General features: G+C 38.4%; 2 protein-coding genes and 1 long non-coding RNA gene across 8 annotated transcripts; 1 reads left to right on the top strand and 2 right to left on the bottom strand.

Annotated features, from left to right (window-relative positions):
* Positions 1–3,531: 3,531 nt before the first annotated feature.
* Positions 3,532–4,831, bottom strand: LOC103711562 (S-adenosyl-L-methionine-dependent methyltransferases superfamily protein). The gene is given in 2 exon segments (XM_008797759.5): positions 3,532–4,612; positions 4,615–4,831. Coding segments are annotated over 2 exon segments (912 nt in total). The 5' UTR covers positions 4,682–4,831; the 3' UTR covers positions 3,532–3,767.
* A 923-nt stretch (positions 4,832–5,754) lies between these two features.
* Positions 5,755–6,996, top strand: LOC148699953 (uncharacterized). Its single transcript, XR_015973432.2, has 3 exons — positions 5,755–5,867; positions 5,958–6,032; positions 6,878–6,996. It is a non-coding gene; the product is annotated as an uncharacterized LOC148699953 (long non-coding RNA).
* Positions 6,997–7,208: 212 nt separating this feature from the next.
* LOC103711560 (A-kinase anchor-like protein) lies at positions 7,209–24,421 on the bottom strand. Of its 6 annotated transcripts, none has more exons than XM_088711284.2 (14): positions 24,165–24,320; positions 23,994–24,049; positions 17,952–20,352; positions 16,119–17,015; positions 14,978–15,304; positions 14,497–14,841; positions 12,881–13,738; positions 12,717–12,770; positions 12,408–12,608; positions 12,218–12,322; positions 11,259–12,005; positions 10,246–11,157; positions 9,631–10,119; positions 7,209–9,528 (listed from the first exon to the last, which is right to left on the bottom strand). In XM_088711284.2, exons 1-14 carry the CDS (start codon positions 24,204–24,206, stop codon positions 7,540–7,542), a joined length of 9,423 nt encoding a protein of 3,140 aa, XP_088567410.2. In that variant the 5' UTR covers positions 24,207–24,320; the 3' UTR covers positions 7,209–7,539. The 6 variants fall into 6 exon arrangements, with proteins under 6 accessions (XP_088567410.2, XP_088567411.2, XP_008795980.4 ...); XM_088711285.2 differs by having other exon boundaries at positions 14,497–14,838; XM_008797758.5 differs by lacking the exon at positions 23,994–24,049 and having other exon boundaries at positions 14,497–14,838; positions 17,952–20,336; positions 24,165–24,421.
* Positions 24,422–24,541: the final 120 nt, after the last annotated feature.

Here is a 24,541-nt window from a genome sequence, read left to right as displayed (position 1 = left end):
GTTTGATCTCCTTGATTGGGTTAAAAAGTAAGAAAGGTCATATCCAACTTCTATAGTACTTCTCCACAGAGTGCTTGCTTCAAAAAAAGAAACTATTGAACAGCGAGAACAACTGCATCTCCCTTATAGTAAGCCCATGGGGCCTTAGAACCTAAGTAAATGCTGGCTGTACTGTAGATCGAAAAGTTACTCAGGCCGCATGAAGCAAAGGGGGTCGCTCGCAACACTCATTGCCTCCAAACAAACAGTTGGTCAGTTGGATAAGAGTACTTAAGATAGCAAAGATGGTCGATAATTCAATAAAATCTAACCCAAAATTATGGATCTCAAAACTCATGTGATCCTATCTAAATTCTTACTAAAAAATCGGCTGAATCGAATTCGATAAACCGAGGATCCAGCAAGAATGTATAATGTATATCGAACATCTTGCGAGTAATTAACGGATTCAGATCCATGGGCGATCCAATTGGAACCGCATCTATCAATCGTACGCTAGCAAGGCCATACATATATATAATTTAAAGTGAAGAGAGAAGGAATAAAATGGCTTTGGATGATTTGGAAGAATCTAGTGAGTCTAAACTTAGGCAAGTATTGTAAACTATCTAGGGCTTTCACGCAAACATTTTTGTCATGCCTCTGATAAAATATAAAAAGTGCATGCTTTCAAAGCAGCGGGGGTGGAAGAGGCACTATTAGATGCTTTGGGCTCACCGGACCCCTATATTTTATTAATCAAGGAGAGGAGTAGGGACTTAAATGGAGCTTCGCCTGTGGAAAGAGGCATCTGTTGATATGATTTGACTGGATCTAGAGTATAAGGATTAGATGGGAGGCTTCACTTTCCAAAAAGTAGGACTTGTGGCATACAGTTTGAGAATAACCTTCATATCCCAGATATAATAAACCCCGGAAGGGGAGCTCCCATTGGAGATGAGCGCGTAGCCTTTTCCACCACTTTATACCAGATAAAATAATTCGCCCCCAGGTTTAAATGAGAGCTGCCAAAGGAATTACGAATTGAAGTCGGAATAAACGGCCCCCCTTGCCTACCTTTGGCACCGGCCAGGCCCACCTAGATTGCTTCATAAGCCTCCAAGCTGCATGCCTCCAATAACAATCCACCTGCAATTTTTTAGAAAAATCTTGAACCGCCCTCTACATGATCCTAAACCTCAAGTGCTAGGATATGATATAATATATCTCACTCGTGCTAGATTTTTCACTCCTACAAGTCACAGATTAAATATATTATCGACACCTAACAGAATTATCGAACGTTGATAGAAAATTAAAGAAGAGCATATCCAATATGACTGATCATTCGTTTCTAGCAGGATCTTTATTTACTCCATGCATTCTTTGTTCGTGGAAATTGGACTTCCCCCGTTTGCAGACCCTCGGACACTGCTTCAAGCTCATTTGTCCATGGAGAAAGCTCGTTTAAGATCTCATAAAAAAAAAAAGAAAAAGAAAAAGCTCGTTCGAGGCTACCTTAGTATTTAAAATCAAGAGAAATTAATTGAGCATGCATGCATGGAGAAATGCACTCATGGAAGCAATTGATTGGTAAAAGCATGGAAAATGTTGCATGCTTGGCCCAAATTTTTTTTTCAAAGCATTCGACCGAAGAGCATCAACCATGCACCAAAAACAAATCCGATGCCTCACGCGCACCGCATTAGACATACATCGTTCTACAACTAAAATTTCCACCCTGTTGCAGGCGGGACCCACATCATCCATCCGAGACTTATTCCCCCACCCGTTTAGCTTCCAAATTAACCACCTCTCACTAATACGAGGAAGTCAATTTGGATGGAATCCGGTAGCCGATGAAAGAATTGAATATTAATTGTCGCACGCATGCATCTCCTGTACGCGCCTCCCTTCCTACTTTACTTACTTTCTCATTTCCCATGTTATGACCTAACAGAGATATATTCTATAATAATGACAGTTGAGTTTCCATTTCCTGCTTTAAAACCCATGAATTTGATGCCTGGCCCATCGCAACACGCTTCTTTCAAAATTCCCCACGGAAGAAACCGTATCAAACTCATGTCTTATAGAAAAGGGGCTGCCATTAGTTCCACTTTCGCTTGTCCTCCATCACAGTTGCCAAAACAAAAGAGTTTCTCGTCCTTTGAAAATTTAATAGAAAGACCCGATCTACCATGACAACCAAATGCTAGTTTGGTAAAAATTTCAACACGTTAGTTGCTGTAAATTCATCTGAAAGCTATTTTGGTTTTGTTAGAAAATTAAAAAAATTTACTTAGAAAAAGCTTTATATTGGAGCTTCTCTCCAAAAATACTTTCTGTTCAATATCGAAAAGTAGTTTAGATTTTGGTGACTACAATACTCACAAATAAATCTCATATTTACATCTTATATTGCATTATATCATATTATTATACTATAGATATAATATAATATCACAATAATAAAATTATATTATATTATTACAATAGCACAATATATTATATTATTATAATAATACATAATTATAATATGATATATTCTTATAATTATATTATAAGTATAATATAACATATTATTATAATCACAAATTATATTGTTATATTAATAATATAACAAGATAATATATTAGATCATATTATAATCCAAAATATTATATTATTAATTTATTTTACATTAGGTTATAATAATATTATACTATATAATTGTATTATATTATATTATATTTACAATATAATATTATGCAATATTCTTCATTGTCTTTTTTTTTTTTTTTGAGGATCCCAAAAGTTATTTTTTTTTATTTTGGTTACTAACCACGTTATAAAGGTTGAGAGTAATTTAAAAATATAGTTATCAAACAATAAATATTTTTTTAAAATTATCTATTTTTAAAAAATTTAAAAATTTTACGGCCAACGGTATCTCCAAACAGAGCATTAGTCTCCTAACCTAGTATTTTGTATTTTATAAAAGCTCTATATTCGTTTTGTCTTCACCATGATCCGAATCTCCTGCGACCCAAACCTTTCTGCCGCCACCATAATCCTGAGAAGGCAAGCACACTCGGCACCGCCACCCAAACTTCCATGCAAGATAAAAACATCGGTCGTGGGAGAGCTTTCGGTCGAGCACCTGGCATGCCCAGGAGCAGTAGTTCATCTTGTCGTACACCGAGCAGTAGCACCGCCGGAACTCACGTCGCCGCATTGGACTCTCCATGCGAGCATGGGGTACATGTGAATTGCGTCTCACCGTATGCAAACCCCACAAGCCTCTCTGTGCTCCATTTGCCTGCGAATTAGAGGTAGAAGGATGCAGCGAAGGGGTTTCTGTCCTTCGTCGCCAGCCAGGCTAACTTGGAAAGCGCGGACGTGATGGTAGATGATGCAGCACGGTGAAATTCTCAAATACCCTCTTGATTGAAATTTACTGGTCGGTAAAAGGACACAGCTGCACATAGACATTAAAAGGGAGAGAGTAGCGAGATGGCTGCTCATACCCCCGTTCGTTGCATTTTAATGGAAACAATGCGAGCAGAGAAGTTGAACCAATGGCAGCTTCATTTCAGTTAGCTTCTATAAATTTTGATGATGGGTAAAGAGGATTGATATGTGAAATATTCTGTGGTGATGATGAATCTAGTTTCATCGGGGCCGAGCATGAAGACGCAAGTACAGGTGCAGCCCAACAAGTCTAATAAAAAGCATGGCACATTTGAACCGTGTCATTTTATTCTGAAAAACCAAAGCAAATCCAGTCGGACCTGATTCCCAAAGTCCTAACAGTGGAGCGTGGAAGGAGACCACATCTCAACATAACACCTCAAGGCGGCCGGCAGCGCCTCCTTCCAGGCCTCCAGATCGGGCAGCGGTCCGGTTAAAGCCACGGAGCTATCCTCCTTCCTATGCCCAAGATTTAAAACAAACACTTGGTCGGCAAATATCCGGCTCATCGCCCGAAGCGTCTCCTCCTTCACCGACTTCCCGTCTCTCTTCGGGTCCTCCGCCTCCACACAGCTCCCCCCGCAGTTCACCATTATCCGCCCTCCTTTCCTCAATCTTTTCCTCAATTCCTTCCAAGTTCTCGAATCCTGGAGCTCCGGGATCACGCTCCCCTTCGAGAAGAGATCCACCAAGATCCCCGCGAAGCCGCCCTCGTAGTCGGCGTTGAGCGCGTTGTCCACATAGATGAAGAGCCTGTCTTGGTTCTGCTTCTCTAATTTTGCCAGGCTGAAGAATTTTCTTGCGACGGCGATCACCGACGGGTCGAGCTCGTATCCATGGATTTCGGCGTCCGGGTATAGATGGAGGATGAGCCGGGCGGCGGAGCCGGCACCGAAGCCGAGGATGGCGATGGGGCCGGGAGGGAGAATCGGAGGGAGGGTGGCGAAGACGTCGAAATAGGTGGACGTGAGGCACTTGAAGAGGAAGGAGATGCTGTGGATGTTGCCGGGGTTGTCGAGGAGGAGGAGGCGGGAGCCCGCTAGCGGGTGGTCGGCGCGCCGGGAGACTTCGAGGACGCGGATGTAGTTGTGCCGGGACTTGAACTTCGCCAGCATCCTGACGTCGTCGGCCGGGATACCGTCGTCGTCGTCTTCCGCTGGGGGATTCTTATGGGCATCGGAAAGATTGGGCTGTTGGGTCTTGGCGGCTCGGAGTGCGAATCTTGTCTGATCGTGCTTGGTTTTGACATGTAACTGGAGGTGTTGAGGTCTAACTGAGAGAGACGGGAGGGTTTTCTGGATTGGGATTGACCCGGACGGTCGAAATTGGTAGGGAATCAGGATGTCCATTGGTATGAAATCTGTCTCCCTCCTTCGGCGAAGCGAGGCAAAGAAGACGACCGTTGAGAATTTATATCTTATAAGGGTATTTTCGTCATTCCAATGTTATTACATATAGCACCGATGGGTGGTTCTATATACCCCCCCCCCCCCCCCCTATTGCTCAGGACACCCCCCAAAAATTAAAAAAAAATTAAATACTCTCTACACCCCCCCATTTGCTAAGGACACCCCTAAAAAATTAAAAATTCCTAAATTACCCCCCACCCTCCCCACTCCCTCACCTAAATTGCTCTCTACACCCCCCAAACCCCCCCCCCCCACCCCGCTCTTCCCCTCCAAAACACCTCGCCAACGCCCAAAACCCCCCCGTTCCCCCTTCTCCCTCTCGTCGCCGGCATTCTCCCGATCTCCGACCACCTAGCCGGCTTCTCCCGGAACCACCTCGCCGGCTTCTCCCAAAATTTTTTTTTTTCACGGTTCGTGCTCCGTTCGGCACTGGACCGCCGAACAAAAGGCTTCTGTTCGGCTGAACAGTGCCGGACAGAAGCCTTCTGTTCGGCACTGTGCAGCCGAACAGATCTGTTCGGTTGAGGGTTGCCGAACAGAAGGCTTCTGTCCGGCACTGTTCAGCCGAACAGAAGCCTTTTGTTCGGCGGTCCAGTGCTGAACGGAGCACGAACCGTGAAAAAAAAAAATTTCGGGAGAAGCCGGCGAGGTGGTTCCGGGAGAAGCCGGCGAGGTGGTCGGAGATCGGGAGAATGCCGGCGACGAGAGGGAGAAGGGGGAACGGGGGAGGAGGGGTTTAAGGGGGGTTTGAGGGGTGTTTTTTTTTTCTTTTCAAAACGAAACGGAAGAGGAGGAAGGAGGGTGTATGAGAAAATTTCAAGGGCAATATGGTAATTACACTAAAGGTTAGTTTGGGTATTTTTTTTTTGGTTTTTGGGGGGTGTCCTGAGCAATAGGGGGGGTGTATATAGAACTACCCAGCACCGATGGCTCTTCCATCAGTCCATTCATCTTCTTAAAGCCCTAGAAGGCAAAACTGTTGGGAGTAGCCAAAGAAGTAGTGAGAAACCCTGAACCCGTTCAAAGGTATCAGCCATATTAACCTTTGATGCTTATTTATTTATCAGAAACTGAGCTTCCATGTGTTTTATCTTCCTCTTCTGTTTTCTTGAGCAGACAGAGATATCTTTATTCACCAAATGATGCCTGCGAATATGACATGCAGACTGGTTTCCCACCGCAGATATTATGGTAAATTTTTGCTCTTTTGTTGTGTTGATATTGCTGTTCATGTCCTTCTTGATTCTTCATGGTGTGGGTTCTTCATCGGTTATTATATTTCTTGGATGCATCGGAAGCTTGTTAGTTCTTAGCATGCTTTTCTAGGTAACTGGCAAGAGTAATCCAATTGCTAGTTCAGCTTTGGGTTTCTAGTTCTAGATTCACCCTTTCTTAATGATTTGAGTTCATTTATGATAGGATGAGAAAAATTTATTTTTTGATGTATAGAATTGAATAGTTGAACTTATTTATGTAAAGTTTGTCGGTAAAATGGTTTGGATTCATCAAGACTTATGAGGTAGATGATATAGAAACGTTTTGAAGATTGATAGGAGAAAGGGGGAAAGACTTATCATATTTAGGACATAATCAGATGAACCCTTATGGATAATTCCTAGTTTGCTCCTTTCTTTTTTTTATATATTACACTGAACCTTATAAACTGGTTTGACCACCAGTTCATAATCACATATGATGTAGTGAATTAGGTAATGTGAACTCTCCGGGTCCTGTACACCTAGTTATTTGAAGCTGCCCTAACTGGTAAGCAAGGTTAACAGCAGCTCTCGTTTCCTGTTAATTACTGGTTGTCTGGGTTTTGAAGTATTAAGTAGTGTGACATGTGATGACCATGATTAAAATTGTGAGATTATGGTGCAAAGGACCTGCATTTTTTCTTGGCAGCTTGATGCAGCATTTTGGTGGGGCTCCCATGCCCGTAAGATATTTGTACCTGATCTCTTCACTTGCTAACTTAGTTTGTCTTCTTGCATTGCGTGTTTATAGTTTGTACCATCTAATGATGCCTGTATCAGAATGTTGTTATGCAGCTAGTGTCGCATAGAAGTTAGTTGAGCTACAGCAACCTGTAGGAAAACAATTATCGAGTTGTATCAGGCAGTCTATGCAGTCATAACAGGTAATGCTCTGGGCATGTTTAGACTGTATATCCCTGTTAAAGGCATGTGTAGGCTTCATTTAAACCTGGTGCTCTTCAGTTGCCAAATGTTGCGGTGAAACCTCAGTACAGTTTTGAATTCTTACCTCCATATTTAATGTCTATTACTTCTACGTACTTTGGAATAATTTCAGGAGGACCCAAAATGGAAAATGTAAATTCATTTTAATGCAAAAAGAAGTGAAATCTTATGCAATACGCTAGCAAACTGGTCTCATTCAAACAGATTGACAATAACAACAGATAATATAGTGTACATATTCACACATCTCAAACTGGCACTCTAGACTTAATCACATTATGGTCCAAAATAAAAGATCACCAGTCTCTGACTGTTATGAGTACCCCCACAGTAAAGGAATTATCCGATTAAAATGAGCATCAGGGGCTATATATATGATGAAGACCATTCAATTCCACTTCCTTGCTAACATGATAACAAAAGCTTGCTAAAAGAAAAACCAAAAGAAGTATCCTGACACATGCTCATAATCTATTCCTCTACAACCGTTCTTATCTTCATGAAAGTGTCTTTGAATGTGAAGATTTACCTGTTATGGCCTTCTTCACTTTTGCAATGGAATGCTTGACCTTTGATCCAACACCTGATAGAATATTGTGTGATTTCTTGTGTGCTGGCTTCACATCTGCGTCTTTAGCTTCCACAACTACTGCCGCATCATGGCCAGATTCCTCAGTTTTATTTTCATCTTCCTCTTCCTTTTCATATTTCTCTTCATCCGTTTTCTCTTCCTTCATATGGGCATCTGCTATCTCTTTAGCTTGCTTTTCATCTGCACTGACTGTTGGGCTTCTTTCTGCCAAGAACCTTTCCCCTGCCTGGACTGTTTCATTGGTAGGTTCCACTATGGACTCAGATTGCTGGACCTTATGTGAATCAGCTACTTCTAATTCTTCAAGTAGGTTTTTTTTCTCATCTTTCATTCGACTTTCTGCATTTCCATCTTGATTCTTTTTTCCATTCTCGACTTTTATACCTCCTGACTGAGTTTCTGAAGCTTCTCCAAGTGTATTGTCTTCAACACTAGAAGACTGGAAGGACTTGCCAGTTTGATCACCCTGGATATTTGATACAGTTTCTTCAACCTGAATTTCACCCTTTGCATTTCCAACTGGTTCAGCAGCCGAAGGAGTCTTCTCCTCAGATGTTGCATAGGAAGCTTTATCATTCTCTGCAATGCCCTGAGAAATTTCTGGACTTTCATTTCCGCTCTCTTTCTTTAAAGTATCCTCTTCAAAAGCCTCAATAACAGTTGCAACATCACTGTTTGTCTTCAGGCTTTCATCATCCTTTTTGATTGTGCTTTCTGTCATCATTTCAGGGGCAGGTATTGGAATTATATTATCCTGTTTTTTCAACTCATCAAGATTCGCTTTACTTTCTGGACTACCTTCCTCTGCTAATACCGGTTCCATGTTATTATATGAAACAATGTTGGTTAATTCTTTAGCCAATAAATGAGAAAGTTCATCCTTCACATCTTCACCAACTGTCATTGTTAGAGATGTGTCATGAAGATTTCTGTCTGGGCTTTCATCATCCTTTAATATTGCATTTTCTGTATCTTTCTTTAAATCATGGCTCTGTTGCACCAAATTAGAACTGCCTTCAATTTTTAACAAAGCTTCTTCTTTGCCTTCAGATATGCTTGTGTCATCTTTTACCTGTTCAACAGACAATGAGACTGAATTTCTTTCTTGTTTTGATATGTTGACATCATTTTGCTGATCATGAATGTTTTCTTGTAGCTTATCTTCACGCTTTGCATCACAGGCTTCCGCGAGCTTATCACCTTCTTCCTGCAGGATTTGGTCCATTAAAATACGCGATACAGGCAAATCATCTTGGTCAGTCTGTTGGTTTTCCTCATTTTCTGAATTACGAAAATCTCTAACTTTTTCATGAGTTTCCCCTTCCATCTGCCATATCATTTCCTTTTCTTCTGCTGATGAGGTCACTGCTGTTGCTTGTTTGATAGGTGGGTTTTGTGAGTTATCCTTATCCTCAATGAATGCTACCAAAGAATCGTCCCACTCATCGACCTTTTCATTGGACACTGAGTTTGAAGCTTCTTCTAGCTTCTCTCTGTCTTCTTGGTCTATGGCCTCTTCACCTTTCTCATTAGCATCAGTGGTCATACTGTTTTTGTTACATGTCCTGTCTACAAATACTGAATTGGTGGATATGTGCTCAAACTTCTCAATTGCAACTGGCCCTTCTTCATCATTCATCATATTATTTGCAAATTCAATACCCATAACCTTGGTCTTAGCATCTATCTGAGTGGATTCTTTGGGCACAGATTCCTTATCAAGGTTCTCACTGACATCCTGCATGATTTCACTGCTTGATGCTGTTGTAATTGATGAAAATTCAACATTCTTTGTTGGCTCCTCCTCATCTACTGGTGATGTGGTATCTATCTTCTCAGACAATTCCATCTTCACATGGTTCTTTTCTGATGACATATAACCTGGTTCCTTTACCTGTAGTGCAGACAAAAGCTTCTATTTAGTTGTTAAAAATAAATTTAGAAGGGAGGAAACAGAATATAGAAAAGATTAAGATTCTGGTTATTTCAGCCTGACCTTATCATTTAGGGTTTCATTCACTATGGTATCAGTTTCCTCAAACTCCCTTTTGGTTTCTGGTTTTTTTATCTCGGTTTTGTTCTCATATCCCTGAATCTGTTCGTGGAGAGGTTTGTCTCTTACATGGGAAACATCAGGAGCTTCAACATCTTCAGCTGTGATCTTTGTTTCAGTTTTCTCACTCAAGCCAGTTGTCAGAAGTCTGTCGAACACCATGTTTGATGCTTCTTCTAGCTGCATCACTTCATTTGCATCATTCTGTGACCCCACACCCAACTTTTCATTTTTCTCAGATTCTTCCTCAAAGATGATGTTCTCAAATTTCTCCTCAGTTTCAAGGGCCTTAGGTTCCACACTCTCCTGTAGGTGAGATCCTGATGGTTCTACATGTTTGATTTCTTCTACCAAATCACTCTTGATGGATGAATTGCCAACCATCCTTATTTGATCCTCTTCTTTTGCGCTGAAATTCGCTACTTTTAGGATCTGCTCATCAGAAATTCAGTAAAAGCTTTGATGCAAGTCATGGGCAGAAATGAGAATGTGCTAATATTTTAGTAAATTTATAGGTAGTAACAATTGGAAAAATGTTCAAAAAATCTATAAATATACCTTTTCTTGTGCAAGTACACCTTCTGTAGCATCAGAATCATGATTTGGCTCATTACTATGATCGACGATATCCAAGTTAATTACTGTATCTTCAAGTGCCTTGTCTTCTTTTTTATGAAAGCCTTCTTCAAGGATATTGTCAATAACTTCTTTTTCTTGTCCATCGGGATTAATGTTTTCAGTTTGATAAGCTACTTCAAGCCCCTCAGGAACCACATTCAGGATATTTTGAAGTTCCACATCGCCCGGTTTCTGTTTCTCTGTACCCCTCTCTGAAATTTCCTTCTCTTCTGAACTCTCCTTGTTGCATTTGTTGGTGCTATCTGCTTCAGAGATTTTCTCCTTTGATTGTATTTTATTGCCTTCCTCTTGTTTCTCATCTTTCATTTCCTTTGCCTGTAAACTTCTTTCAACTTCTGGCTCTTCTTCGTTTGGCACAAACCTGTCTGTAAATTCACTCTCTTCCATTATGTTAAAGGCACTGAGAGGTTTTCCAAGCTCCACAACCTCCAATGTCTCTTTCTCCAAACCTTTATTTAAAGTTCCCTTCTCTTCTGAACTCTCATTGTTGCACTCACTGGGATAAATTGCTTCAGAAATTTCCATGTCTGCCGGTATTTCTTTGCTTTCCTTTTTTCTCCCTTCTTCCATTTTCTTTGACTGTAACATTTCTCTTTCTTCCATCTCTTCTTTGTTTCTGTTCTCTAGTGCAACCCATTCTGAAGTTTCACGATCCTCTGTCGCATCATGGATATGGTCTTCTGGACCTACCCAATAGGCATCCTTTTGCATGTTTTCTTCAACTGAATTCTGTTTTACTGTTAAAGAATCATCCTTTGGCTCAAGTTCAGTGGATTTTGTTTCAGCTGTTGTTTCAGAGTTTTCATGAGATGCCAAAACAGAGTCTTTAACCTGCATAGCAGATAAAGTAACAGCTTAGAATGTTAATGATAGGAGAAACACAAGTAACAAAAGAATAGGAAAATGGAATTAGTTAGATGCCATATTCTGACCTCTTTGTCCATTATTTTGGTTGCTTTCCATTCTTCTTTAGTTAGATCTACCATATTCTCAGCTCTAGCAGCCAATGCAGGTTCCACAGAGGCCAAGTTGGAGGGTGTTCCAATGCATGCATCTGAACCTCTCTCTCTTGTTGGTGTCTCTTCTTCCTGATTTTTCTCAGGGTCAAGGCTTTCGGATTTTCTGTTGAAGACTGATGTATGAGCCTCATTTAGCTCATCAGCCTCCATACCTTCAGGCTGCATGCTTGTTCCAGATGCTGCTCCATCAATAGCTTTGGCTTCTCTTAAGAGTGTACAAATTGCACTTTTGCATACTTCCCCTGCTTCAGAGCCATGCTCATTGCCCTCTGATAAAAAAGCTATTTTGCTTGTTTTGTCTTCATCAAAATTTTGGGAAGCAGCTAATGCACCCTCGAGTATCTCATTCTCAATGATTCCTGTTCTAGTGGTACCCTCATGGCTCTGTTCTTCAGACACCCTCACAGGATCTCTTTCAATCTCCTCAATATTCTTGTCTTCTTCAAGGGTATTGTCATCCATGTTGTTGTTTGCAATTCTGCTCTCATGAATCTGTTCTTCGTAATTAGGGTACTTCTCATGTTTTTCTTGTATTTCCTTTCTCCCTTCTTTGGCAGGTACAGGCATTGTGTGTAAGTTACCGTCAGTGTTGCTTATACATTCTTCATCATTTGAATGGACAACCTCAGACTCCATGTACTGAGCAACTAAATTGTATTTCTGCACCACATATATACTGGTCGGTTGGAAACTTTTTTGATAAGCAAAACGTCTATGTAGTTAAAAAAAAAAACAGCTGGAGCTTCTGTTTAGTTGAAATGAAGAAAGTGAGTTAAAAAGGGAATAAAAAACAAGATTTCATAGATGACTCAACTCAGTGCTTTTCCTCTATAATTAATTGCTTCCCAACTTTAATATCTCTTGGTACAAACCTTTTTAGCATGACTTACACCCTCTTCTAATATATGTATGTTGGCAAGATCTGTCTTGATTATCTCTTCCAAGTTTTGTTCTACTGATGTCAAATCAGAGGCAGCCTGTGTCACAGGATAAAATGATAATGGATGGAGGGCAAAGGGAGAGGAAGAGAAATAAACTTGGAAATTTTTATATTAAACAAACCTCTTGATCTAATTTCATATTTCTTATTGTTTCTTCTTCCCTAGTTATTGACTCTCTCTGACCTCCGTGCAAGCTTCCAGATGCTGCTTCACTGCCCAATGCACTGGTGACAGGTGTGTCATTAACCCTGTTGTTTGTGCTCTCCTCATCCTTAATGTTTGCATTTTCATTATCTTCACTCTGAAGTTTGATGATTATATGCTGCATCATAGGGAGCCTTTCAGATTTCAATGATAGTATGGTACCAAGAAATACTTACTCCTTCAGTTTAGTGATATGATACAATTCCAGTTATTGGTATGGTCTAACCTCTTTGCCCAAGCAGCTTGCTTCATGACTTTGGTCGTCATCAGATGTCTCAACCTGTATGATGAATGACACCTTCAACTTGAAAGCCATCAAATAAGAAAAGAGGGAAAAGACAAGGTCTATTTATTTATGTGCATAATAATAACAATAAAGTCCAAACCGACCTCTTTATTTGTGATTCCAATTTTCGTGCTATTGTTTACTTCATTTGTTTCATTGCTTTTATTGCTGTATGCACTTTCAGGTGCTAGGTCTGCAATCTTTGTTTCCTCTTTGTCTTCCTGGAATCCTTCTTCAACAAAATCACATCCCATGCTCAAAGAGGCTTTATTCTCATTTGCTTCCTTTTCCCATATCATCTGTTTTTCACTCAAAATTTCAATAGATCTTTCAAGTGTATCACTCATCATGCTAGGAGATTCTTCAAGGACTGTATCTGAAGTTTCTTTTTTCTCTGGTACTTCATCTTGCTTTTCTTCAGATTCCAATTCACAAGCATTTTCTATAACATTATGTTTCAAGCCTGATCCTAATGTTGCATCATTGTTAGTTTCTTCTTTCAAAATTGGTCTTTCTGTGCTTTGTTGCACTCCAGTTGATTCAGCATATACTGTAAGATTTTCTTCTTCTTGTAACCTATCCTTGATTGAAGCCTGTGAATTGGATAAAGGAATGACCGTATCGTTGATCATATCTTCATCAAGTGTCTTCTCAATCTTGCTGGTCATTTTGTCTGGACTCTGGTCCTCAGGCACTGATTTTACAACAATTTCAAGACTTTTAATGTCTATGTTTTCATTATAGACAGCAACCTGTATATTTTCTTCGGTATTGGTAGCTTGATGAATCTGTTCTTCAGCCATGGGATTGGGGGCTTTATGCTTCTCATTAACTCTGCCATATGTTTCTTCCAGGACTGATGTGCGACTATCAAAAATAGTGTCCATACTCCTTTCTAGGATGCTTTGATACTTCACCTTTGCAGTTTCATGGTCATCATTCAGATCACCCGTTGCAGGAATCTGCTCCAAAAATGATAAACCAATGACAACATCATCATTATGATGGGAGTTTGAGGGGAAAAAAACATGATTAAGTAAATGAGTTTTCTGCATTGAACTATAGTAGTTTACAAAAGCATGAAATAGAAAAGGATCCCACCATATTATTGAGGTTACCGTCATAGGTTAATTTGTGACTCTTGGTGGCTTCTGATTCACCAGTTGTTTCTTGTATTGCTCCTTAACTACTGATGCTGAGCTGATTCCAAACTTCTTGGAGTCTGTCTTCTCAAAGTTTATGTTGTTGAGCTCATCATCATTAGTTAAGTTGCAACTCATGGCGGCTTCTGATTCACCAATTATCTCTTGATATTGGTCCTTAAGAACTGTTACTGAGATGATTTCAAGCTTCTCAGATTCTGTCTTTTCTTTGTGGACATTAATTTCTATCTCGTCTTTGTTGTTGGTAGTTTGATAAATCTGTTTTACACCAAAAAAATTGGTGTGTTCTTCATACTTCCCAATAACTGCATCAGGAATTTCATCAATGTTCTTGTATATGCCTTTAATATCCTTCATTTGTGCATTTTGAGGATCGTCAATTATACTAGCAATTTCAGGATTCTGCTTAAAAAAAACTTTAAAGTTTTAAATTTTAATTAAGATGAACGAATCATGAAAGTACTTGGTAATTTTGAGGTGAAGAAAATACATGGTTAATTAAATAAGTTATACCATATTTAAGAAATTAAATGTAGATGTATTAGATAAAGACCAACCTTAAGCTTATCATCATCTGCAATGTTGTCAACTTTGGGGGCATCTGATTCTCCACTCTGGTCCTCAGGTCCTGATTCTGATATGAAACCAAGTCTATTGGAGTCTGTGTTTTCTTTGCAGATATCAGTGTCAATGTTGTCTTTGTTGCTGGTAGTTTGATGAATTTGTTCTTCAGATTCAATGCTGGTATCTGATTCATGCTTTTCCCCAGCTGCATCATGTATTTTTTGCATGGCCAAGGAATGACTATCAGAAGTATCCTTAATATTCTTTTCTAGAAATTCCTCATCCATTGACCTTGCAGTTTCATTGTCACCATTCATATTTATCGTTTCAGAAATCTGCTTCGTAGATGAAAAAAAAAAATATAAGCTTTGATATATGAAATTTTGAATTATAAAGGACATGGTAAAATAATCTATTGCTCAATCTTATGGTTAATATGTCAAGGTTAAAAAAAAAAACATGTGGAGAAAATACCATATTGTTGAGGTTGTAATCAGCGTTCAAATTCTCAATCTTGGTAGCTTCAGTTTCACATGTTATCTCTCGGTTCTTATCTTCAGATACTGAGATCATTTCAAGATTTTGAGATGCCTTGTCGTGGTCATCAACTACTTTGTTGTCTTTGGTGTCAGTATTTTCATCAATCGGATCTTCATAAGCGGAGTTTGAGACCTCTTCATGCTTACTGCCCTCTAAATCATCTATATGTTGCCCGGCCAATTCATGTGTATCAGATATATCAACACTGCTTTCATTTCGAGCTTCATCAGCATTGGCATTTTGACCAGTGATGGTGGAAGGCTGCTTGAAAGATTTTAAATCATTAAAATATTCATCAAGATGACAATTTAGTGATATTTATAAATGGTTGTTCACTCAACCAAAAAATACATGGTCGAATTATTAGATTTAATTGTAAAAGAGTAGGAAATTTTTTTCAACAAGATAATATGCAATGATCTTTAGCAAAAGTAGGCCTTGAAGCTTATATATAATATTGGAATCATGGAATGCTGATATGATAGTCGCTGAACCAGTTCAATGAAGGATAAAATGAAAGAAACTTGCTTCGCAACTTGAGTGCATCTGTGATGGCGGTATAAAGTATGACCTGACATGTCATGTCTAAGAAGTGTATTCCAGGTTAGGTGTTTCAGGTTTACAACTTGTTAGGGCACAAGTGCAGAACTTTGAAAGGATGGGCAAAGATGTGGAGGAATGAACCTATATATTAAGGGTCGAGAAGAGATAAAGATTCTGTTTGTTGAGGGAGACCACAAGAGATGCAAATTAGCTTGTGAGCATGCACCTTCTGTATGATTGGCTTTTCTCTGAGAGTCAGACCCTGGTTAGTACACTGGTGAAATAACACAATGGCTCATGTTTAAAGCAAAATTCGTATAGCTAAAAGAATTTTTGTGGAAAAAATAATGAAAAAAAACAAGTATATTGTAGGAACAAGGCTGTGACCTTTTTTGTTCTCGTACTGGTTTTTTTTAGTCTTTTTTTTATTTTTTTATAATCTTATGTGATTATTTAGTAACTAACTTCCATTGTCAGATGTAAACAATGATGAAGAAAATAGATTAGCATTGTTGTGCAAACTTTTCAATACCTTTTCATCTTTACAATGTGGTTTATGACTCAGATCTTCTGTTCCCAGTCTATCTACTGTTTGCTCAAGTGTTACACCTACTTCATCCGGTTCCTGGGAGCTTTCTTCTTTCTCCTCTGGAGAGCCCTTTTCCTTGACATCTTCTTTGTTGGAAGAACGCTCTTGAGCCATGAGGATTTTCACAGAGATCTCATCAGAGGGTTTCTCAAGCTTGTTTCCCCACTTCTTGTCCTTCTGGACATTTTCTGGAGCATCTACAATTGGATTCTCTTCTAGACAGATATCTTTATTCACAATAGCTTCGTAAGTTTCCTTCCCTTGTTTAAGTTCATCTCCTTTATCAAGTTTCTTACCTTCCATTTGCTCCTCATTCGAGCACAATCTTGCTTTTGTGTCATCTATCTGTTCGTCTCCAAGAATAATATCTTCCATCCTTCTGTCATCGTCAATTTTTTGGTGGATACCCTTCTGAGCCTCCTCCTCAAGAGATCTTCCTAAATGTTTATCATGGCTTATATTCTCATTGGTTTTTTCATATATTTTCTCTTCAGCCTCTTCTGGATCAGTTGCTTTCTGTGTATCCCTCAAAATGAAAGCTTGAATGGTGGATGAAGCACCAAGTGTTTTGTCCATGCTTACACCATCTCCCAATCTGTCAAGATCAGTGGCTTCTGTATCACCTATGGTTGTTTGACTCTGATGTCTAGATGCTGATTTTGAAGCATTTTCAACAGTTTCAGGCTCCAGCTCTTGTTTAATGTGATCCATATTTTCACAGACCTGTATGGTTTCTTCTTCCAAATTTTGTGCAAGAGGTAAATCACCAACATTTTCCTTTGAGTTCTCATTCTTTTCAATTGGGATCCCAGTCTTGTTCAAATCGTTTGTCATTATAGTCTGCATGAAATACAAAAATCGAATTCAAACATGTAATAAGAAAAGAAATGTAAAATATATCAAAGCTTTTCTTTTTCCAAACTGTGTGCATTCCAATTTGTGTTTCAGTAATAGAAGAATAGATGGAAAAACCAATTGCACTTTATGGTCATGTGCAAGAGAGACTGGGTGAGCTTATTGCGAGAGAAGGGGCTTATACTAGTATGTTTTGTCAAGAAAGAGAAAGGAAAAAACTTAAAAAATTTGCAAGGAAGTTGTGATTATACATAAATATATACATATGTAGATGCTCCTGAAGAAATTATAAACAAATGATAAATCGACCCTCTATTGTCACTGCTGGAATTCTCATGACTCTAGACCATCAAGAGTTGTTGCCTTGTGCCAACCATTTGGGTTAACTCTACGAATTCTTATTCACCAATTATTCCTATGGTTCACTTCTGTTATCGCAAGCTTTTCCAAATCCTTTTTCGTAACTTTAAACATGGACTTGAGCACCTCTCTTTATTGGATGATCTTTCTTTGCGCTTTCCCACCAATTCATGTCGAGAATTGATCCAAGTGTTAGATCTCAGTTTAAAGTGTGAATTATTTTTTAATCATAGGAAGCATTTCAGCTAATAGTTGGCATCACTGTTATGTTATGCAATATATGTCAATATGATATGTAAAAAGTAGGAACTGTATATGCACAGAAATATAATATAATATGTTATTAAGAGCTTAATCAGGCCAAGCTTGAGAGAGATGGCCATTTCTCAAGTTTGGCCTGATTACTATTTGGGAATCCATTATCAAGGGAAATATTGAGTCAGAAGCAAGTGCTCATGAACAGCTTGTTAAATTGACAGCACACCTCAAGATTAAAAAGACTTCAAATTAAAACTATTAATGAAAAATTATGTATGGAATGATTTGTCAGTTATAGATTACCTGATACTCATGTATCAATTCAGCAGCTGCTTTTTCAGTCTCCTCACACATCGCTTCATCTTCCTTGGGCATTTCTTCCATGCTCATGGGCAATTTGCTGTCTATATTTACTTCTTCAGTATTTGCAATTCCTTCAGTTACTTCAACTTCCTTAGACACCACAATGAAATTGCTTTCAAGCTTAGCACTGTCTGTCTCAGCTTTTATTCGTTCACAACCTAAAGTTCCCTCATTGATTGTTTCATCAACATGCTCTTCAGTGTGTCCAGATACAGCTTCTTGTGCATGTCCTTTTTCTGAAGCTTTTATGCGATTGGATGGTTTTGTTTCAGCTATTGCTTGAACATGCTTATCTTCAAAAACTCTTTCAATTTTGTCAATATTTATTCCATCTTTGTCCTCGTGTTCCTGTATACCTTCCTCTTTTTGAGCCTTTGATACCTCTGGTATGCCATACACTGTGATCTGGGCCTTCAAGTCATCCTGGTTGAGTACTTTTTCATGACAATGATCTTTATCCTGCACTACATCAGATATTTCTTCAAACTTCTGAGCCTCTTTTTCTTCAGTCAGTGACTGTATCTCATCTGTTAATTGTGAAGAGGCAGAGGCATCGATATTGTCATAACTGTTTTCCTCTTCTTCTAGGACCTCATTTTCCTTTTCATCTCTCGAATGTGTGGTTTCTTGATCTTGAATTATATCCTCTGTTAATATGTCAGTAGTGGGTACAACATGAGGCTCATCCATAGAAATTGCTGCTGCTTTAGTTTCTCTTGTATCAAGCACTTCTACAATCCTGGAAGCCTCTTCGAACTTCTCTTCTACGGATTTGGCTTTGGCCTGTTCATTCAAATTCTCTCCTTTCTTTGAATCATCTCCAGCATCCATGGCATCATTTGCTTCAAGGCTGTTCTCTTCATACAGCACACTGTATGTTTCTTTATGAATCATAGTAATCATTTGGTCATTTTCAATGCCCAGAACTTCTGTTTTTGTTGAGAGGGAGGCATCCATCTGTCCATCCTCTTTCCTTTCATCCAAATCTTCAGTCTCTATATTTTTGCTTGCATAAATTGTCTCGGGGCTCTTCTCTGTTGAAACTAAATTAATGCACTCAACATCCTTGTCTGCCATGCTGTCTTCGATGATGTTAGACTCTTCTGGTTCTTTTTTCATCTGTGAAGTGCATTTACGAGTGTCCATTTCTGTATGCATTTGTTCTTTGCAAGGCTCCATTTCTATTAGTATCACCCTAGCGCTTTGAATTGCTTCTTGTTCCTTAAAAGATACTTTCTTAACTTTCTCTAACAACATTTCATCCTCCAGCACAGATTCCTCTGCTGACTGAAGATTGGATAACTCTTTGACAGATACATCAGCTGAGGTCTTCCCATACTGTATTTCACTTACTTTTTCTGTGGTATCTAGTGATTTAAGGATCTCCTCTTCAGATGCATCAACTTTATCATTTTCTTCATCCTCTTTCTGTAACCCTGTTTCACCCAAGTCCTCTGGAAGTTGTAATCTTTCTGTATTTGCACTTAAATTTTCAATTGATTCCTGTGTTTCTGATTTCTCTTTATCTTTGATTGCTTCAAGATCTTGCTTTTCATGCACCAAATCGATGGATTTCTCAGGCTGTTTATCATCCACGTTATCTCCCAAGTTTTCTAGATCTTGGTATTGGTTGACCACTGAGGTTTCATGGATTCCAGTTGAAGTCTTTTCCTCACCCAAAACATCAGCTTGTTCAGTGTTCTGATTAGCACCAATTGATTCAACAATATGCTCATCAGATTTTTTGACAGGATGGTCATTCCCAAAATCATTCCTCTGCATTTTCTCTTCAAGTGGGACATTTGTAACAGCTGCAGTATAAAGACTTGCATCTGTGAAATTTGCCTCTGATGATGAATTCTTTGGGACAGTGACATCTTTTTCCTCATCCAGGTCATCTTTTTGATCCTTCTGCAGAATGATTCCACTCTCTAGCTTCTCCTTTTCTTTATTAATTGGGTCCTCTCTTTGTATACCAGCATTGGAACCATTGCAGATATCCTCTAAATGAATCTGAACTCCAGGAGGTGCTTCAACAAAAACTTCACCCTCTGAGCTATCTATTATCCCTACAGTAACTGAATGTGAGGATTGATCTTTAGATGACTCAGATAAAGTGCTGCTTTCACTTGTAGGTGTGGCAGCTTTATAAGGGGGGTATTGCCCAATCATCTGTGAGCTCTGCAAAGCAGCTGAATCAGTTTCACCTCCCTTGATTTCTGATTCATTTGAATGTTCCTTCAAAACTTCCAGTGGTTTATTTGTGTATTCTGGTGGTTTGTGATTTGGAACACATCTTAAATCTTCTGTTTCATCTTGTTCTTTCTGCAGAAAAACATGACTATAGGAAGTTATGAAAACTGGTACTAGATTTTCAGACCACCATATTCTTCCCCTAAAGGGAGATTCTAAGATGATAGAAGTAGCTTTATGAAATGTTATAATACTATGGAAGACACATTTTCTTATAATTTTTCATTAAAAGGGATAGAACTTTACAAATTTCAATGGAAGTAGACCTGAGTTTAATTCAAGAACGTGCTTAAATTGTCTTCGTGCCTATAATATTATGTATCCTCTGTTATATCTTTTTAGTACGTAAAAACTTGTTGCTATCTGTGAGACTATCACTTGCATGAGGTAGAAAATATGAGAGCCACTCATTTATAAAGAGAGGGCTGGTAACCTACAAAAGAGAGAGAGCAGTTGAGAAAGCTTCAGATAGAAAAACCTTAGTATACATATAGAAAAGGTCGATAGAAGAAAGAAAAGAAAAGAGTTCACTGTGTTTATTGGGAAATTACAAGTGAACACAGTTTTCTGTGTATCATGTTTTAAGCTGTGTCCACGGGCTAATGCGACAGGCTAAATCAATTACTAAGACTATTTGTGCACATGGCTCTCCTTTGAGTATGTTTTTCTGGCAGAAGAATTTGCTACCCTCGTTGTTTGAATTCGTTGGACCTCAAAACCAGGAGAGGTGTCTTGCACAAGAGAAGTCCACTACACTCCGAGGCTAACTTATAGAATGTACCAACTATCTCTACGACAGATTTTGTTATATTAGCTGGTACATATTTTGCCCTGATTGAACACTTTTCATTGTTCAAGCTGTTTGGTTATGCAGATTGAAGTGGTACACATATATGATACATCATTCCTAATAATGGTCCTCCTAAGTATTTCTGTAGTAGAGCCGTTACTCAGAGACTTCTGATGGTATATGTTCCATCATCCCATAATCTCACTATTTTTATGCAATTTGCATTATATTCTCTACCAATTTACCTGATTTGATCTGTATATCAGCGTTTGGATATAAATGTTTTATTAACTACAGATAAGCTACTGCCAGTATGCTGTTTGCAATCATAAACAGGTAAAATGATAGGTATTACATAGTTGGAGCTGACTAGTATCAAAAACAGAACATTAAGTCTGCCTATAAAAAACTTCAATACTCTGACAATTTTTGAAGTATGGATTAATTAAAGCAATTTAAAATGAAGATAGAAAATGAGTTCCCGTGCACTGATGTTCCATTCAGAGTTAACGTTAGGACCTTAAGAACAAGCAATGCTTTTTTTTCCATGGATTTAAAAACCAGCAGTTCGGTGCAGTACTGTTGATACCATAGGAATGCCAAAACCATCTGCACTAGTGTGTATCAGCCGGCACTTGCACATACTGATCTTACCATAGTGACCGTACCAATTGATATTGATAGTTTTCATTCTTTTGATGCTGTTAGTTTCTATATGTACCCTCGGTATAGTATCGTACCAATACCATATTGTTCTGATTGGAAAATGGGGTTTAGTACTGATATTTAAAACCTTCCTTTTATCTTTCTTCTTTTTTATATGTTTTAAAAATTTAGGTGTTTGAATGAAGGAAAACCACTTATGTTGTTATATCACTATTGTGAACATGAACTAAGGTCAACAACAAAGTTAGCAGCACCGATGCATACCACCTCATAGTGGGTAATATCGTACCATACCGGTACTTAGTATAGGGGGTGTTCCAAGTGTTGGTACGCCGAACCAACCTCTGTGCACGGTGTTTTGACACTGTATGAACATGGTACTAGTACAAGATCCGGTAAAAGTTTGTTTTACATTACATTTTTTGCACATAAAAGTGATATATAAAAATAAAAATACATCTCCACTAAAAGGTGAAGTGTAAAATTCAGTTGTCAAAGCATATGTCATGTCAAAATGAAGAGCATTGATATGCAAGCATATCAGTTCATTAATATACTACAATGGAATATGGTAAGGTCAGCTATTAGTTTCAAAAAATTCATGGATGTTAAAGCATTAAAATAAATTATCACACAAAAGAAAATGTATCTTAGGCAAATTAATGTTGAAAATTTCAGGATATAGATTAAAGTAGCTAAACTAGAGAAAATAAAACTAAAAATTAAGATTTTATGGTTAAAATATGTTTGAAACTATGGTAAACCTGAACATATCTCTAGATTTTTCACTTCTAAGGAACATGCCTGAAGAACCAAACTTAAACTTAGCCACTTGGCTGCTTCTTTTGACATATAATCAATAGTTTACCATATTTTGTATTTACTTTTTTTCCAGAAAATTTGTTTTCAAAACAATTTTTAGGCTGCCCAAGTTATGATAACCTTTGATTTTTCTAGAGGAACACTTCCTTTTTGCATGATGCAGTCACTCCCCTGTTGTGATTAGAATCCAAACCACCCCCTTGACTCAACTCTGTATACATATGCATATGAGTTGGACTGCACTACTTGCATTTGAACTGTTGTGGTGGTGTTAAACAACTCATCAGTGGTTGATGTACATCAACATTGGTGCCTACAAGATGGTATTCTCACCGAGTGATGGAACAAAGGTCATGTACCTGCCAAAAGTTCATTAACTCCACCAATAGAAGTTCGATGAGAAATGCTTTGTCTAACTCTGTGTTTGCATGTGCGGGTGCGGGTGTATCTGTGTGCATTCAGGGGTGTTTGGGTTGGGGGGTAGTGGGGCACAGATATTAATTTCCCTGCACTGTATTTTAGTTTCGTGGAACCAAAGTATTTAATATCTATTAAGAGGTAGAAAGCATTCAAAAACACAAATAACCATATATAGTTAGTAGGAACGTTTTTGGATAATAAAAATGTCTAGAAGATCATGTATGTAATTCTGCACTTTATCTTGTGCATGTTTGTGTGAGTAGTTGATTATTAGATGTTTGGGTAACTTAGTTCAGCCTTTGAATCACCATGTCAGCATCAATGGTAACCATGGATCTAATTCAGCTATATCTCCAATTTTATAGCAATCAGAATTTATTTTGTCTAAGTTGAAGCTCTGCTATATTTTTTCTTCCTCTGTTATTTACTTCTGCAGCTTTGGTTACCTTGCACTCTTTCCAAGTAATAGGTGATTATTTCCAATTGTGACCATCTAAATTGCCTGTTTGAAGCTCAGTAACCTACAAATTCATGCTTAACTGCAACTATAAGATGAGTCATCATCTTCCTGAATCAAATCGCGTCTGAGTCTGGTAGTGACTGCATATCATGTCCTGGCTGAGGATTTGAAATTTTCTTTAATTCATAATTGTTTGATTTTAAATTTATGATGATGGTATGTACTAAAACGAGCAAGAACTTTAGTTTATTTAATCCTCAGATCCGCCCACAAGGACATTGCAAAATTGTTTCCAATTAGGAAAAAGCAGTAATATGCGTTGATGAGATTGGACAGCATGCAAATATACTGTATCTTGTCAGATAAAATAAGAAGAATCCATAGAATGTAGAATGTGTACCAAACCACAAAAACATGGAAATTTTTCATCATATTCATTCTTTTTACTCATGAATATTATGAAATCTGGTGGAACCAGAGGATTTAATCTACTTTACAAAAGAGTGAAGCTTGTCACATCTTAGCAAATTCAAAGAATATATGACAGAAATTCTTAGATGATCCTGCCTACCAAGGAGTTCCAGTTTGGTGGTGCTTGGAGAAGCTCATCTTTGTGAAGATTGGAAACTAAATCCTCAGGTATTAGTATAATGCTTGGTGGAGATCATGAATTTCCTAGAACTAGTGCTACAGTTAGCTAAAACAGAAAGCACCGAGTGAAGCTGGGATTGGTTTCTCTCACCTTTTCTGAGATGGATTCCAGTATTCCAGCTTCAGTTGCCATTGCCTCAAATCAGGATGAAGAGGCTAGAGGAGCTTTCTTTTGGGGAAAAAAAAAATGGTGGATCTCCAAAAGTAGATGTTCTTTATACACCTACCTCTCCCGTAATTTTCTTATATATGATTAAATTGCCATGTGGAGAGGCAACAGTGATGAAAAGTAATGCAGCTAAAGCTGATGAGATTTTTACTTTTAGATATGTGAAGTATGTGCAAGTTGCTATACTGTGATCGGTAGATTAGTGGATATGGATGTAAGCATAAGATGACAAAATGGTACCTGTTCTTTTAGCTTATTTTTCTGTTGGCGGCTGGAACAAAGTGTTTTGATAGATTTGC

The sequence above is a fragment of the Phoenix dactylifera genome, chromosome 15, assembly GCF_051530095.1.
Source record: "Phoenix dactylifera cultivar Ajwa chromosome 15, Ajwa_hap1_PhDact_Kaust_v1.1, whole genome shotgun sequence".
Classification (NCBI taxonomy): domain Eukaryota; kingdom Viridiplantae; phylum Streptophyta; class Magnoliopsida; order Arecales; family Arecaceae; genus Phoenix; species Phoenix dactylifera.
The sequence above is the reverse complement of the archived record's forward strand: the minus strand, read 5'-3'. Positions and strand labels throughout refer to the sequence as shown.

What these genes read in the sequence shown, in the direction of transcription:
- LOC103711560 (XM_088711284.2), bottom strand. Translation starts at nt 24,206, where the DNA reads ATGGCAACTGAAGCTGGAATACTGGAATCCATCTCAGAAAAG. An exon ending in CACCAAACTGGAACTCCTTG is followed by an intron (nt 20,353 to 23,993) that starts GTAGGCAGGATC and finishes AACTTCCTATAG; the next exon opens with TCATGTTTTTCTGCAGAAAG. An exon ending in CCAAAATAATGGACAAAGAG is followed by an intron (nt 11,158 to 11,258) that starts GTCAGAATATGG and finishes TCTGCTATGCAG; the next exon opens with GTTAAAGACTCTGTTTTGGC.